Source organism: Arachis hypogaea, chromosome 20, assembly GCF_003086295.3.
Source record: "Arachis hypogaea cultivar Tifrunner chromosome 20, arahy.Tifrunner.gnm2.J5K5, whole genome shotgun sequence".
NCBI lineage: Eukaryota > Viridiplantae > Streptophyta > Magnoliopsida > Fabales > Fabaceae > Arachis > Arachis hypogaea.
In genome coordinates, this window is record NC_092055.1 from 12,315,512 (window position 1) to 12,330,308 (window position 14,797).

The 14,797-nt window shown below is 34.0% G+C and overlaps 1 protein-coding gene and 1 non-coding gene across 2 annotated transcripts; both read right to left on the bottom strand.

Moving 5' to 3' along the window:
• Positions 1 to 2,742: 2,742 nt before the first annotated feature.
• On the bottom strand, positions 2,743 to 3,580 carry LOC140182946 (nuclear intron maturase 1, mitochondrial-like). The gene is made up of 2 exons (XM_072230926.1): positions 3,347 to 3,580; positions 2,743 to 3,231 (listed from the first exon to the last, which is right to left on the bottom strand). The coding sequence occupies exons 1-2, from the start codon at positions 3,578 to 3,580 to the stop codon at positions 2,743 to 2,745; spliced, it is 723 nt and encodes a 240-aa protein (XP_072087027.1).
• A 9,814-nt stretch (positions 3,581 to 13,394) lies between these two features.
• On the bottom strand, positions 13,395 to 13,502 carry LOC112788537 (small nucleolar RNA R71). Its single transcript, XR_003195897.1, has one exon. It is a non-coding gene; the product is annotated as a small nucleolar RNA R71 (small nucleolar RNA).
• Positions 13,503 to 14,797: the final 1,295 nt, after the last annotated feature.

Sequence of the window (14,797 nt, forward strand, 5' to 3'; positions counted from 1 at the left end):
GGCGTGTTGGACAGGTGGCAACATTTTGGCCAACACGTGAGGGGCGTGTTGAAACATATAGGGGGCATGTTGAATGACTTCCACAATACTGTAATACACTTCAAATGTCAATATTCAACCAAAATACCATCTCTATTTCCATATCAAAAATAATTTCTGTCGGATATGTGTGGTAGACTAGTTGCAAAGGGATGGATCCAAAAATATTATTAAGGAAGGCCAATAATATATATAATATTAAAAATTATGCAAAAAATTATATAATGTAAGATATATTATAAAAATATACTAATAGAGAATATATTTTAAAGTATAAAAAATATGTATATACTTTTTACTAACAAAGTGGTCTATTTTTCGTATAGAATTTGTGTCAAATTTTTTAACAATTTTTTTTCAATATAATTAAAAGACAATTAATAAGAAATTCATCTTTTATTTTGTTTTTGAGTCATTCTTCACAACATTCATAACTAAAAAAGATCTTTCAATTATAATAATTGAAATAAAAAAATTTAATACTAAATGAATAAAAAAAGATGATCATAAAAAAAATTCACTTTATAAAATTTAAAAGATTTTATTTAATTAAAAAATATTAATAATAATATTTTTTTCAAATTTTTAATATTATTATTTATTTATTAGATATTAAAATTATTAATATTTAAGTTAAATTGAATTTTTATTTATATTAAATTAAATATTAAATAAATTTTTTAAAAAATTAAATTATATTTAATAATTTATTATTATTAATTTTTTTAAAAAAAAAGTTAGGAGAGCCGAAGTCTTCACTTATCCCGTATGTCCGTCCCTGCTGGTGGTTGCCAAGTAAGTTCATTGTTCAGCTTTATCGATCAAAATAGTTCGGATGTTTTTTTATGCTTATTCATCTAATAAATATGACAAGTTAAATATGTATAGTTTATAAGTCGTGAATTATTTCGTTAAAGTTTTCTTTTAGTATTTTATTTATTTATATTATTATAAATTAAGTTCGCCCTTTTTTATTTTATACAAACTTATTACTTTAATATTTAGGTATTTATTGTTTTGGGTTGGATAAGGTTTTAAGGCCTAGGGGTCTGGGTTTATGGTTTTATTGTTTTGGATTTTGGATTTAGTGTTTTAGGATTTTAGTCATATAGTTTTTTGTTTAGGGATTTGGATTTATGTTTGATCGTTTATTATTTTTGGGTTTATAATTTTTTTTTTTTTTGGTTTAAGATTCAGTGTTTAGAATTTTTTATTTTGATTTTAAGATTTACAGGTTAGAATTTAAATTTGGTGTTTAACATTTAATATTTATGGTTTATATATATAATTTGAGATTTAGGATTAGTTTTTATAGTTTTAATTGTACAATTTTGTATAATTGTATAATTTTAATGTTAATCTCCTTCAGTTAAAAAGTTATAAATGATTTTTATTAATTTATAATATTTTTATTATGATTGTGTAATTTTTTTGAGTTATATAATTTTAAAAAAGCACTCAATACTTTTAGATATATCATTTACTTCGTTAATATTATTTAATTAATTTTTAACTAAAAATCATCGAATATCATCTTCATAGTACACTTAATATTTATATTTTTTTATAAATATTATATAGATTAATATTTTTGGTATATTAACTTAATATATAAATATATAATGTTAACTTTTTACTATTAGAGTATACAATCAATAATTAAATATGATAAGAAACAAGTGTTATTAGTGTTTATGGTGGTTAGCTTAGCGATGTAAATTTTAGGGTTCATTAGTTGAGAACAAAATTTGTATAATTCTTTTATTGTTTTATATATTTGTGATCTTTTCAGTTTATACGACTTTTCACTGTAATAAATTTTTCATAAGTTACGACTTTAATTTTTAGTTATTTCTAAATTCTTAGTTAGTGTTTACGGTGATTAGCTTAGCGATAGAAACTCAAGGGTTTCCTACTTAAAATCAAAAGTTTGTATATTTTTTTATTATTTTGTATAATACTTTAAGATATAATTATAAATAATTAATTTTTTTATTTATTAAGATGTATGATTTAATATACTATGAAGCACCGCCCAAAAAAAGTTATTATTGTATAATTGTACAATTCTAATTTTAATTTTTTGGTTTAAAAAGTTATAAATGATTCTTGTTCATTTATAATATTTTTATTATATTAATAATTTTTTTGATAAATCATTTGTTTTGTCAATATGATTTTATTAATTTTTTAACTAAATCATTGAATATCCAATTAAGATCACACTAATATTTGTATTTTTTTTTTACAAATATTATATATATAAAATACTGTTTACGTTATATTAACTTAAGATATAAGTATAAAGTGTTTCTACATTTAGGATATACAATCAATAATTAAATATACTAAAAAGCAATTCTTATTAGTATTTACGGTGCTTAGTTTAGGGATTGAAACTTTAAGATTTAACTATTGAGAATAAGAGGTTGATTTTTTCATTCTTCTATTATTTTGTATATTTGTGGTCTTTTTAGTTTTATTGTAATAACTTTTTGCTGTGATATATTTTGAAGTAAGTTTTAAAGTGGTCCCTAAAATTACCCTCGAGTCTCACAGTGATTTTTGAAGTTAAAAATTACTCATATTCATTCCTTAAGTTGCACTCCGGGATTCAGACTCGTCCTTCCAGCCAATTTCGTCCAACTGGCGCAACCGAAAAGCTGAGTTGGATTCGTTGGTGACACGCTGTCAGCACAACGGCTAGCTGACGTGGCAACATAAACTGTTTTGATTCAATTGAGTCTCTTCTCCTCTCTTTTTCATACCCTTCACCAGTTCTAGATGCCTAAATTGACAAATGCATTGCGACAAACTAGCAGTAACCGAAAGCAAGGTTTCAACACCCTTTTCACTCACAATGTTACCTCCAAAACCAGTGTAATACAATGTTGGGTATATCACCCTCCGGCATATTACATGATCCAAGAATTGGATCGCTCTTGAAATATGCTCAATCTCTAGTTTCGAATTATCCAACCTTAATCCAAAAGTACTCTCACAAAACTCAATAATTTTTTTCCTAACTTCCATTGCATCCTCCCTAGGCCCTCTAATTCCAATTAAAAAGTGACCCCCATATCTTATGTAATCCATCTTCCTAGCCTTCTCCTTTCCACTGGCTGGAACAAAGTCCGGCCATGCAGGGTTATGACAACCATCATCAATTGAATACCGCCATATTGAATCAAACTTACAAGGCCTAAAAAAACTCAACAATCATCCCGTCCATCATGTGATCCAATTCATTAAGGCAGATATTAGCAATCAATGGACTTAAAATCCCACAATAACCATAATCAGGTACCTTAGCAGCCTCCTCTGACGCGAAACCGAAGAAATTCTTCAACCAATATGGGTCCGACTTTGGCTCATTCTCATTGAGAATCCTCTTCTTAGTAGCCCTCCTCTTCTTAACCTTCCTCAACTCTTTCTTCTCCTCATCATTTTTATACACACACTTCAAAGGATGCTCTTTAAGTGCAGATTTTATCAAACCCGATATTTTTCTATCCTTTGTACCTATTTTAAGACACACCATGACCACATTCTGATCCACAGTATCAAGAATCTACGATGGTGGTGACTTTTTGGAGTTTGGGTGGAAAGAGTGGAGAAGAAGAGTGTGCTGGACAGAGATTGGCGGCATGACCAAAGGTGTTTAATGAATTTTCGCAATGACATTATTGCGCCTATTATTGAATTTACATCTGCTACCTAAAAATGAAAATGAAGGATATAAATTACTTATACAAACTATCACATATCTTGTAAATCAATAGTCAAAACCACCAAAAAAAAATGCCATCACAAAGAAAATAAAAAATTATAAGATAATAAAGCCATTGCAGAAGTTTCCATGATTATAAGCTCAAAAAACAAGTATCTATGCACTTCATTTGCCTTGCCAAAAAATCTAAAACCTGATAGCCATGAGATATAAATTTTTTCAAGTTTCTAATAAAAGAAGGGAAAAAAGGTAAGACACTAGTTACAATTCATGATAACACAACTCACAAAAGTAATGGGGAAATAACCAAAACGCCCTATAATTTGAAATAACCTAGAAAGTAATTGCATGTGAGGTGCCTTACCAAATATATCTCCAGACATAAGATATCTACAAAAATATTAATAGTAATAAACCGCTTGATGCACCAAAGTAAGACTGCAAGAATATAAGAATTTATATCGTACTCTACACAATTTTATTAGATAAAATTATCATACAATACTTAAAAGTAAGATGCCCATGTGAATTCCATATTATTACAACCACTACCTACTGATTCCTGAAAAAATGTTTGCAAAGATGTAAGTCTGGAGTTTATCACAGGATTTCCAAATTCACATGGTTTTACAGTGGTGCTACCGTGCTAGTAGTAGTTGATCAACTCTCCAAATATGCACACGTTCTACTGCTTAAAGGTGATTACAATGCTATGTTAACTGCTGAGTTATTTTTCATTAACATTGTCAAGCTCCGTGGCATGCCAGGAACCATTTTGTCATACTAGGATAAGTGTTCATTGGTGCTTTTGCCAGGAACCGTGTAGTTTTTGAAGATGGAGAAGACACTGTAGGAGAAGCAACAGAAGAGAGTCACCTCTGGTGCGATAGAAAAGAGAGGAGAAGAGACTCAATTGGGGATTAAGGTTTTTAACCTCAATTTAGGGATCAAATTGAATCAAAACAGTTTATGTCGCCACGTCAACTTGCCGATGTACTAACAGCGTGTCACCAACGAGTCCAACTCAGTTTTTCGGTTGCGCCAGCTGGACGAAATTGGCCGGAAGGATGAGTCTGAGTCCCGGAGTGCAACTTCAGGGATGAATGTGAGTAATTTTTAACTTCAGGAATCACTGTGAGGCTTGAGGGTAACTTCAGGGACCACTTTGAGGCTTATCTCGATATATTTCTCATACATTACAACTTTAACTTTTAGTTATTTCGAAATTCTTCATTAGTATTTACCGTAGTTCACTTAGCGATAAAAATTTAAATTAAAGGTTCATCAGTTGAGAGCAAGAATTTGTTTTATTCTTTCATTATTTCATATAGTAACTTAAATTATAACTATATATATGACAAATTAAATATGTATAAGTAATAAGTCGTGAACTCAATTATTGTCTTTTTTTTATTCTATATATATAAACTGAATATTTTAGTATTTAGAGTTTTTAAAATTTAAAATTTTGAATGTATAGTTTTGCATTTAGAATTTAAGATTGAGGTTTTATGATTTTGAGTTTTAGGATTTTAGATTTAGAATTTTGGATTTTAGTGATTTTTGAATTCGAGTTTTATATTTATGGGTTTAGGATTTATGATTTCAAAGTGTATGAATATATGATAACAAAATAAAAGGAAGAGGTTGGTCCAAAAAAATATTTTTGTGATTTTGCAGGGTTGATTTGTGAGAACACACACACAATGACCAAGACACGTAACGTACTACCTTCAATTTCAATTTTGTTTGTGGTGTTATTCTTTATTCGCAGTTGTGGGAATATTTTGATTTGTCTATTTGATATGATTCTTTCGTTGTTTTTCGATTTTTCTTTAGTTTTATAGTTGAAATGTAAAAACTTTGTGTCTTGATTTTTGCTTCGATGGTTGGAGATAGTTTTGATTTTCTTTTCCTATTTTTATGATTTGGTTATATATATATATTTTTTCTTTTACAATTTCTTCTTCGTTTAGTTTGTGTTGTTCTTCTTGACATGGATAAGTACATGTTAATTCGTAAAATACATATAGATTTATACGCATTGAACTAACACCTACAGCATTAATTACACGTTTGAAAATTGGTACATATGAGCAGTTGCTGATAAAACCTTTTAATACTCCCGTTGTTATTGAATTACAGAGTTTTTTTATTGTGATATTGGTTTAATTGTTTTGTGATAATTGTTTTTTATATTTTAATTAGGATTATACTTTTAAATTTTATATCGACTAATTATTATTATTAGTTGTTAATTATGAGTTTCTGTCTTATTTATTTAGTTTTATGTTAAAAGAATCAGAATTATATTTTTCTATTATTTTATATATTTCAAACTAATCTAACTCTGAATATTTGAATTTTTTATACTTATCTTTTTTTATTGTTGAATATAATTGTTTTGTCCTAGCACTGGGGTGGCCGAGCTTTAGCGACTCCGAGCAGGCGGTTGTCGGAGAGGAAGAGCTATACGTCGGCCTGGATCGAACACCGCGGCGGGAATACCTATAAAAGATACTCCGACGCTCAAGTTAATAATGATCTTTTAGTGAATCAGTTAAGTAAAGAATAGAGAACTGAGAATGGAACCTGATCCTTAGCCGAGAATATTAGTTCGGCTTTATAGGAGTTGTTTTACCCGTTTACTGTGGATAAGTCCTAGTTTGTAGGTTGGTTATCATATTCTGTTTTGCTGATTAGGTTTGTTGAGCACGTTTCTTATTTTCAAATGAGTGAGGCCGAGCTTATCTGCTCACGTGCCGAGCTTTCCGGGCGGCCGAGGATAGATGTGACGTATCATAGCCCCCAAGCTTGCCTTGGTTTGGACAGGACTAAGGCGAGCTTTTCGAACCAGGGATACCGCAATCCTCGGTCGTTGAGTTATTGTCGTGTATGCTCCTTACAGCCCCAAGCTCGGCTTGGTTCTGTGCAGAATTCAAAACGGTTTTGTAGTGGTGGCTTTGTTCTGCGCGCCATCATGACATGATTGATGTGAAACTGTCCCGTTTTTCTAGGCGCCCATGTCCGTTGGTTTTAGTAGTGGTTTTAATGCTTCTCTCTTTTTTGGCAATCTGGATTAAATGCATAGGTTTGGTAACCGTTTGCTTTATAGGAGTTATCTTTTGCTTATACTTCTTTTTCTTTCAAACTGCTAAGTTTTGGAAAAAAAAGTTTATTTTTCTCTTCGTGTCTGAAAAATGAGTAAGCAAGGTCAGTTTTGATTCTTTCTTGCCTTTCTTCTTTGTTTTCTTGCTTTTTCTTTCCTTGCCCTTGATGGAGAACTGTAATGTGGGTGACCCATATGATTGGATTGATGCTAGGGTAAGAGAGCGTGTGTCTCAGTTTGACGATGAGGAGTCGGTGAGGCTGTTGGGGTCGAATATTTGGGTCAGAAATGGTAGTAATGTTAGGATAGAGTTATTACCTTGTGGGAGGGATGACCGGGTCTGTGATCGATTAGATGATTGGTCCTTCTTCTATATGTATAGGTGTCTGTTCACTGAGCTGGGTGTGAGACTTCCCTTTATCAAGTTTGAGTGTGGGGTTTTGTATTGGTTGAATTGCGCCCCAACTCAGTTCCACCCTAACTCCTGGGGTTTTGTTCGGGCGTTCGAGATATTGATGGAACTGCTAGACCATCCGCCGTCTCTTAGGCTGTTTTTCTCATTATTTCAGGCGAAAGGGGTGAATAGGGGCTTGTGGGTAAACCTTATCAGCTATCCCCGTCGGGCTATATTTGGTCTATATAAGTCCTTGTTTAAGGACTTCAAATCTATGTTTGTAAAGGTTCGGAGTGTACCCGAGGATTTTCCCTTCTATTTGAATGTGCATTTAGTGGAAAGGTTCCCTTTATTTTGGTGTGCCGAGCCGTATCAAGCACTGGATGTAGATGATAGGCTTCTTGATGATGATATTGTGATGGATTTTTTGTTTAAGTCTTTGGGTCCGAAAGGTTTGTTGTCAGTTGCTGAAATGTTGAGATGGGATACCGATAGGCAGGCTGTGTATGATCACATAGGTAATTTGTTTTACTATGTTTGTTTCCTTTTCTGTTTTGACCTGTTGTTTCTGATTTGGTTGTTTGTAATTTGCAGTCGAGAAAGCTCCTGCCATCACTACTGCAGGTTTGAAATCTTACTTCAATCAACGCAAGAAAGGTGAGAAAGAGGTTTCTTCTAATGTTGGGAAAGGTCCTGCTGCCTTAGTTCAGTATGGTCCTGGGCAGAAGCATAAGAGGAAGAGAGGACAAGTTCAAGGTAACTTTGCCGAGGTCTTAGAAGGTAAAGGGGAGTCGTCTATGATTCTGCAGATGGTTGAGTCTGCATATGAATCATAGAAAAGGCTCCATGGATATGATGAAAATGAACATGCTAGATCTCTGTGGGCAAAGCTGTATCCTTTTAGTACCATGGCTGATGAACTTTGCTGTTTTCCAGATGACATAAAGATGATTGACGAAGTTGGCCGAGCTGGTGTTAGCCGATTTCTTCAAGTACAGGTTCTTGCTGTAGTGCTGTATATAGTTTTCTGTTAATGTCGCCCATTGATTTGTTTTTCTCTTTGTAGGTGATTAGTGCTCGTATTGTGGCCATTGCTAGGGCACAGGAGCTTGCCTTGGGCCGAGAGGAGAAGGAGGCTTCCCGTGTAGAGGAGCTGTCTGGCGTCATCCAGGAGAAGAAGAGAAAGATTGTTGAGCTCTCTTCTTCCTTGGAGAAGAAAGAGCTGGAATTGGCTGATGAGAGGAAACTGCACAAGACATCTTCTAAAAAGCTGAAGGTCATGGGGTCCGAGAATGATCAAATTTCTGCTCAGATCAAAGAATTGGAAAGTGGAATCTACAAGGCTTTTGCTCAAGGTTTTGATCGTGCCATTTCTCAGGTCAAGGTGCTTTACCCGGAAGCTGATCCTTCGAGGTTTGATGTTATGAAGGTGGTCGTGAATGGTCAGCTTGTGGATGACGAGGCTGCTGCTAGAAGTGATAGCGAGGGGTCCAGCATTGGTGATAAGGCAGATTAGGCCTTTAGTTTATTTTTTATTTTGTGGGCTCTGTATATGGTACTTTTGATTTCTAGACTTGTATTTGACTTGTTTAGTTTTTTGGATACTTCCGAGTATTGTTCTCGGTTGTGATTTTCATGGTTCCAAGTATAGAGCTCGGTTTGATGGTGACTGTTTTAGCCTTTTTATAAGGTATAATACTTTTGCAAAGTTATGATAATAGTAATGTGTTGTTTATAGCAATAATGTGTACGTATCGAAAATGGCTGTCGGTTGCCATTTTTTGGATGATCACGTTATCAATAAGGAGAGCGGTAGCTCTAATATAGGGGGTAGGGCGGAGTGAGCCCTTAGGGTTCGTTTAGAGAATTTGATTTTCTTTTGTTTGTTTGTATTTCTCCGAGTAATATGCTCGGCGTACGTATTTTGGTTTCCAAGTATGAAACTCGGATTATTTTGAATGTTTGTTGACTGAAATATATGCTAACTGTCATGATACAAAATATTTTGCTTGCAATGTAAGTGATGAGCGGATAATTTATACGCTTTTTGGCATTGTTTTTAGTATGTTTTTAGTAGAATCTAGTTACTTTTAGGGATGTTTTCATTAGTTTTTATGTTAAATTCACATTTCTGGACTTTACTATGAGTTTGTGTGTTTTTCTGTGATTTCAGGTATTTTCTGGCTGAAATTGAGGGACTTGAGCAACAATCAGATTCAGAGGTAGAAGAAGGACTGCTGATGTTGTTGGATTCTGACCTCCCTGCACTCAAAGTGGATTTTCTGGAGCTACAGAACTCAAAATGGCGCTCTTCTAATTGCGGTAGAAAGTAGACATCCAGGGCTTTCCAGCAATATATAATAGTCCATACTTTGGCCGTGTTTAGATGACGTAAAAGGGCATTGAACGCCAGTTCTACGCTGCTGTCTGGAGTTAAACGCCAGAAACACGTCACAAGCCAGAGTTGAACGCCAGAAATACGTTACAAACTGGCGTTCAACTCCAAGATTGACCTCTACACGTGTAACATTCAAGCTCAGCCCAAGCACACACTAAGTGGGCCCCGGAAGTGGATTTATGCATCAATTACTTACTTCTGTAAACCCTAGTAACTAGTTTAGTATAAATAGGACTTTTTACTATTGTATTTGACATCCTGGATTGTATTTTTGATCCTGTGATCACGTTTTGGGGGCTGGCCATTCGGCCATGCCTGAACCTTTCACTTATGTATTTTCAAACGGTAGAGTTTTTGCACTCCATAGATTAAGGTGTGGAGCTCTGCTGTTCCTCAAAGATTAATGCAAAGTACTACTGTTTTTCTATTCAATTCAACTTATTCCGCTTCTAAGATATTCATTCGCACTTCAACCTGAATGTGATGAACGTGACAATCATCATCATTCCCTATGAACGCGTGCCTGACAACCACTTCTGTTCTAACTTTGATTGAATAAGTATCTCTTGGATCTCTTAATCAGAATCTTCGTGGTATAAGCTAGATTGATGGCGGCATTCATGAGAGTCCGGAAAGTCTAAACCTTGTCTGTGGTATTCCGAGTAGGACTCTGGGATTGAATGACTGTGACGAACTTCAAACTCGCGAGTGCTGGGCGTAGTGACAGACGCAAAAGGAGGGTGAATCCTATTCCAGTATGATCGAGAACCTCAGATGATTAGCCGTGCTGTGACAGAGCATTTGGACCATTTTCACAAGAGGATAGGATGCAGCCATTGACAAGGGTGATGCCTCCAGACGATTAGCCATGCAGTGACAGCGCATCGGACCATTTTCCATAGAGGATTAAAAGTAGCCATTGACTACGGTGATGTCCTTACATAAAGCCAGCCATGGAAAGGAGTAAGATTGATTGGATGAAGACAGCAGGAAAGCAGAGGTTCAGAGGAACGAATGCATCTCTATACGCTTATCTGAAATTCTCACCAATGATCTACATAAGTGCTTCTATCCTTATCTTCTATCCTTATTTTATTATATATTTTCGAAAACTCCATAACTATTTTATATCCGCCTGACTGAGATCTACAAGGTGACCATAGCTTGCTTTATACCAACAATCTCCGTGGGATCGACCCTTACTCACGTAAGGTTTATTACTTGGACGACCCAGTGCACTTGCTGGTTAGTTGTATCGAAGTTGTGAATGAAAAATGATTTATTAAGACGTGCGTACAGAGTTTCTGGCGCCGTTGCCTGAGATCACAATTTCGTGCACCAAGTTTTTGGCGCCGTTGCCGGGGATTGTTTGAGTTTGGACAACTGACGGTTCATCTTGTTGCTCAGATTATGTAATTTTCTTTTGTTTTATTTTCAAAAATTTTTTCAAAAATCTTTCAAAAATTTTTCCTTTGTTTTCGAAAAAAAAAATTTTAAAATAAAAATGTTTTCAAAAATACATTTTTCCTCAGAATTTTTAAGAATGAGTTCTAGTGTTTCATGAAGCATGTTGAAGCCTGGCTGGCTGTAAAGCCATGTCTAATTCTTCTGGATAGGGAATGTCAGGTGTGTCATATTTGAGTTACATACTAAAGCTTGGCTGGCTATTAAGCCATGCCTGACCCTTTGATTGGAGCTTTAGAATAAGAGTGCAAGATTCCTGGAATTCATATTAAAAATTTTGGAGTCCTTATTTTTCTTTTTTAAATGATTTTCGAAAAAATTAAAAGAAAATACAAAAAAATTATAAAATCATAAAAATCAAAAAAATATTTCATGTTTCTTGTTTGAGTCTTGAGTCAAGTTGAAAGTTTGGTGTCAATTGCATATTCATCTTGCATTTTTCGAAAAATTCATGCATTCATAATGTTCTTCATGATCTTCAAGTTGTTCTTGGTAAGTCTTCTTGTTTGATCTTGATGTTTTCATGATTTGTGTCTTTTCTTATTTTTCATATGCATTCTTGCATTCATAGTGTCTATACATGAAAAATTTTTAAGTTTGGTGTCTTGCATGTTTTCTTTGCATTAAAAAATTTTTCAAAAATATGTTCTTGATGTTCATCATGATCTTCATAGTGTTCTTGGTGTTCATCTTGACATTCATAGCATTCTTGCATGCATTCATTGTTTTGATCCAACATTTTCATGCATTGAGTCTTTTTCATGTTTTTCCCTCTCATCATTAAAAATTCAAAAATCAAAAAAATATCTTTCCCTTTTTCACTCATAAATTTCAAAAATTTGAGTTGACTTTTTCAAAAATTTTTAAAATCAAGTTGTTTTTATGAGTCAAATCAAATTTTCAATTTAAAAATCTTATCTTTTTCAAAACCTTTTTCAAAAATCAAATCTTTTTCATTTTTCTTAGTTATTTTCGAAAATTTTAAAAATATTTTTCAAAAATCTTTTTCTTATCTTTATCTCCTAATTTTCGAAAATAACATCATCAATTAATGTTTTGATTCAAAAATTTCAAGTTTGTTACTTGCTTGTTAAGAAAGATTCAAACTTTGAGTTCTAGAATCATATCTTGTGATTTCTTGTGAATCAAGTCATTAATTCTGATTTTAAAAATCAAATCTTTTTCAAAACTAATTTCAATCATATCTTTTCAAAAATATATCTTTATCTTATCTTTTTCAAAATTTGATTTCAAAATATCCTTTCTAACTTCTTATCTTCTTATCTTTTCAAAATTGATTTTCAAATTTGTTTCAACTAACTAACTAACTTTTTGTTTGTTTCTTATCTTTTTCAAAACTACCTAACTAATTCTCTCTCTCTAATTTTCGAAAATATCTCCCTCTTTTTCAAAATTTCTTTTCAATTAACTAATTATTTTAATTTTTGATTTTAATTTTCGAAAAATTACTAACCTTTTTCAAAAACTATTTTCGAAAATCACCAATTTTTTTCAAAAATTATTTTCGAAAATTCTCTCTCTCTCTCTCTTATCTCCTTCTATTTATTTATTCATCTACTAACACTTCATCTCACCCAAATTCGAACCCCCTCTTCCATCTGTGTTCTAATTTTTTCTTCTTCTTTTCTTCTACTCACACAAGGACCTCTATACTGTGGTAAAAAGGACCCCTACTATTATTATTTTTCTGTCCCTCTTTTTTATATGAGCAGGAGCAAGGACAAGAACATTCTTGTTGAAGCAGATCCAGAACCTGAAAGGACTCTGAAGAGGAAACTAAGAGGAGCTAAATTACAACAATCCAGCAAAGCACCTTTCAGAAATTTTCGAACAGGAAGAGGAGATGGCAGCCAAAAATAATAATAATGCAAGGAGGATGCTTGGTGACTTTACTGCACCTAATTCCAATTTACATGGAAGAAGCATCTCCATCCCTACCATTGGAGCAAACAATTTTTAGCTGAAACCTCAATTAGTTTCTCTGATGCAGCAAAACTGCAAGTTTCATGGACTTCCATCTGAAGATCCTTTTCAGTTCTTAACTGAATTCTTGTAGATATGTGATACTGTTAAGACTAATGGAGTAGATCCTGAAGTCTACAGGCTCATGCTTTTTCCTTTTGTTGTGAGAGACAGAGCTAGAATATGGTTGGACTCTCAACCTAAGGATAGCCTGAACTCTTGGGATAAGCTGGTCAAGGCTTTCTTAGCCAAGTTCTTTCCTCCTCAAAAGCTGAGTAAGCTTAGAGTGGATGTTCAAACCTTCAGACAGAAAGAAGGTGAATCCCTCTATGAAGCTTGGGAGAGATACAAAGGACTGACCAAAAAGTGTCCTTCTGACATGCTTTCAGAATGGACCATCCTGGATATATTCTATGATGGTCTGTCTGAGTTATCTAAGATGTCATTGGATACTTCTGCAGGTGGATCCATTCACCTAAAGAAAACGCCTGCAGAAGCTCAAGAACTCATTGACATGGTTGCTAATAACCAGTTCATGTACACTTCTGAGAGGAATCCCGTGAGTAATGGGATGCCTATGAAGAAGGGAGTTCTTGAAATTGATACTCTGAATACTATATTGGCTCAGAATAAAATATTGACTCAGCAAGTCAATATGATTTCTCAGAGTCTGAATGGAATGCAAGCTGCATCCAACAGTACTCAAGAGGCGCCTTCTGAAGAAGAGGCCTATGATCCTGAGAACCCTGCAATAGCAGAGGTAAATTACTTAGGTGAACCTTATGGAAACATCTATAACTCATCATGGAGAAATCATCCAAATTTCTCATGGAAGGATCAACAAAAGCCTCAATAAGGCTTTAATAATGGTGGAAGAAACAGGTTTAGCAATAGTAAACCTTTTCCATCATCCACTCAGCAACAGACAGAGAACTCTGAACAAAATACCTCTAATTTAGCAAACTTAGTCTCTGATCTATCTAAGGCCACTGTAAGTTTCATGAATGAAACAAGGTCCTCCATTAGAAATTTGGAGGCACAAGTGGGCCAGCTGAGTAAAAGGATCACTGAAATCCCTCCTAGTACTCTCCCGAGCAATACAGAAGAAAATCCAAAAGGAGAGTGCAAGGCCATTAAATTAATCACCATGGCCGAACCTGTAAGGGAAGGAGAGGACGTGAATCCCAGTGAGGAAGACCTCCTGGGACGTCCAGTGATCAATAAGAAGTTTCCCTTTGAGGAACCAAAGGAATCTGAGGCTCATCTAGAGACCATAGAGATTCCATTAAACCTCCTTATGCCATTCATGAGCTCTGATGAGTATTCCTCTTCTGAAGAGAATGAGGATGTTACTGAAGAGCAAGTTACCAAGTACCTTGGTGTAATCATGAAGCTGAATGCCAAACTATTTGGTATTGAGACTTGGGAAGATGAACCTCCCTTGTTCACTAATGAACTAAGTGATCTGGATCAACTGACATTGCCTCAGAAGAAACAGGATCCTGGAAAGTTCATAATACCCTGTACCATAGGCAACATGATCTTTGATAAGGCTCTATGTGACCTTGGTTCAGGGATAAACCTCATGCCCCTCTCTGTAATAGAGAAACTGGGAATCTTTGGGGTGCAAGCTGCTAAAATCTCATTAGAGATGGCAGACAATTCAAGAAAATAGGCTTA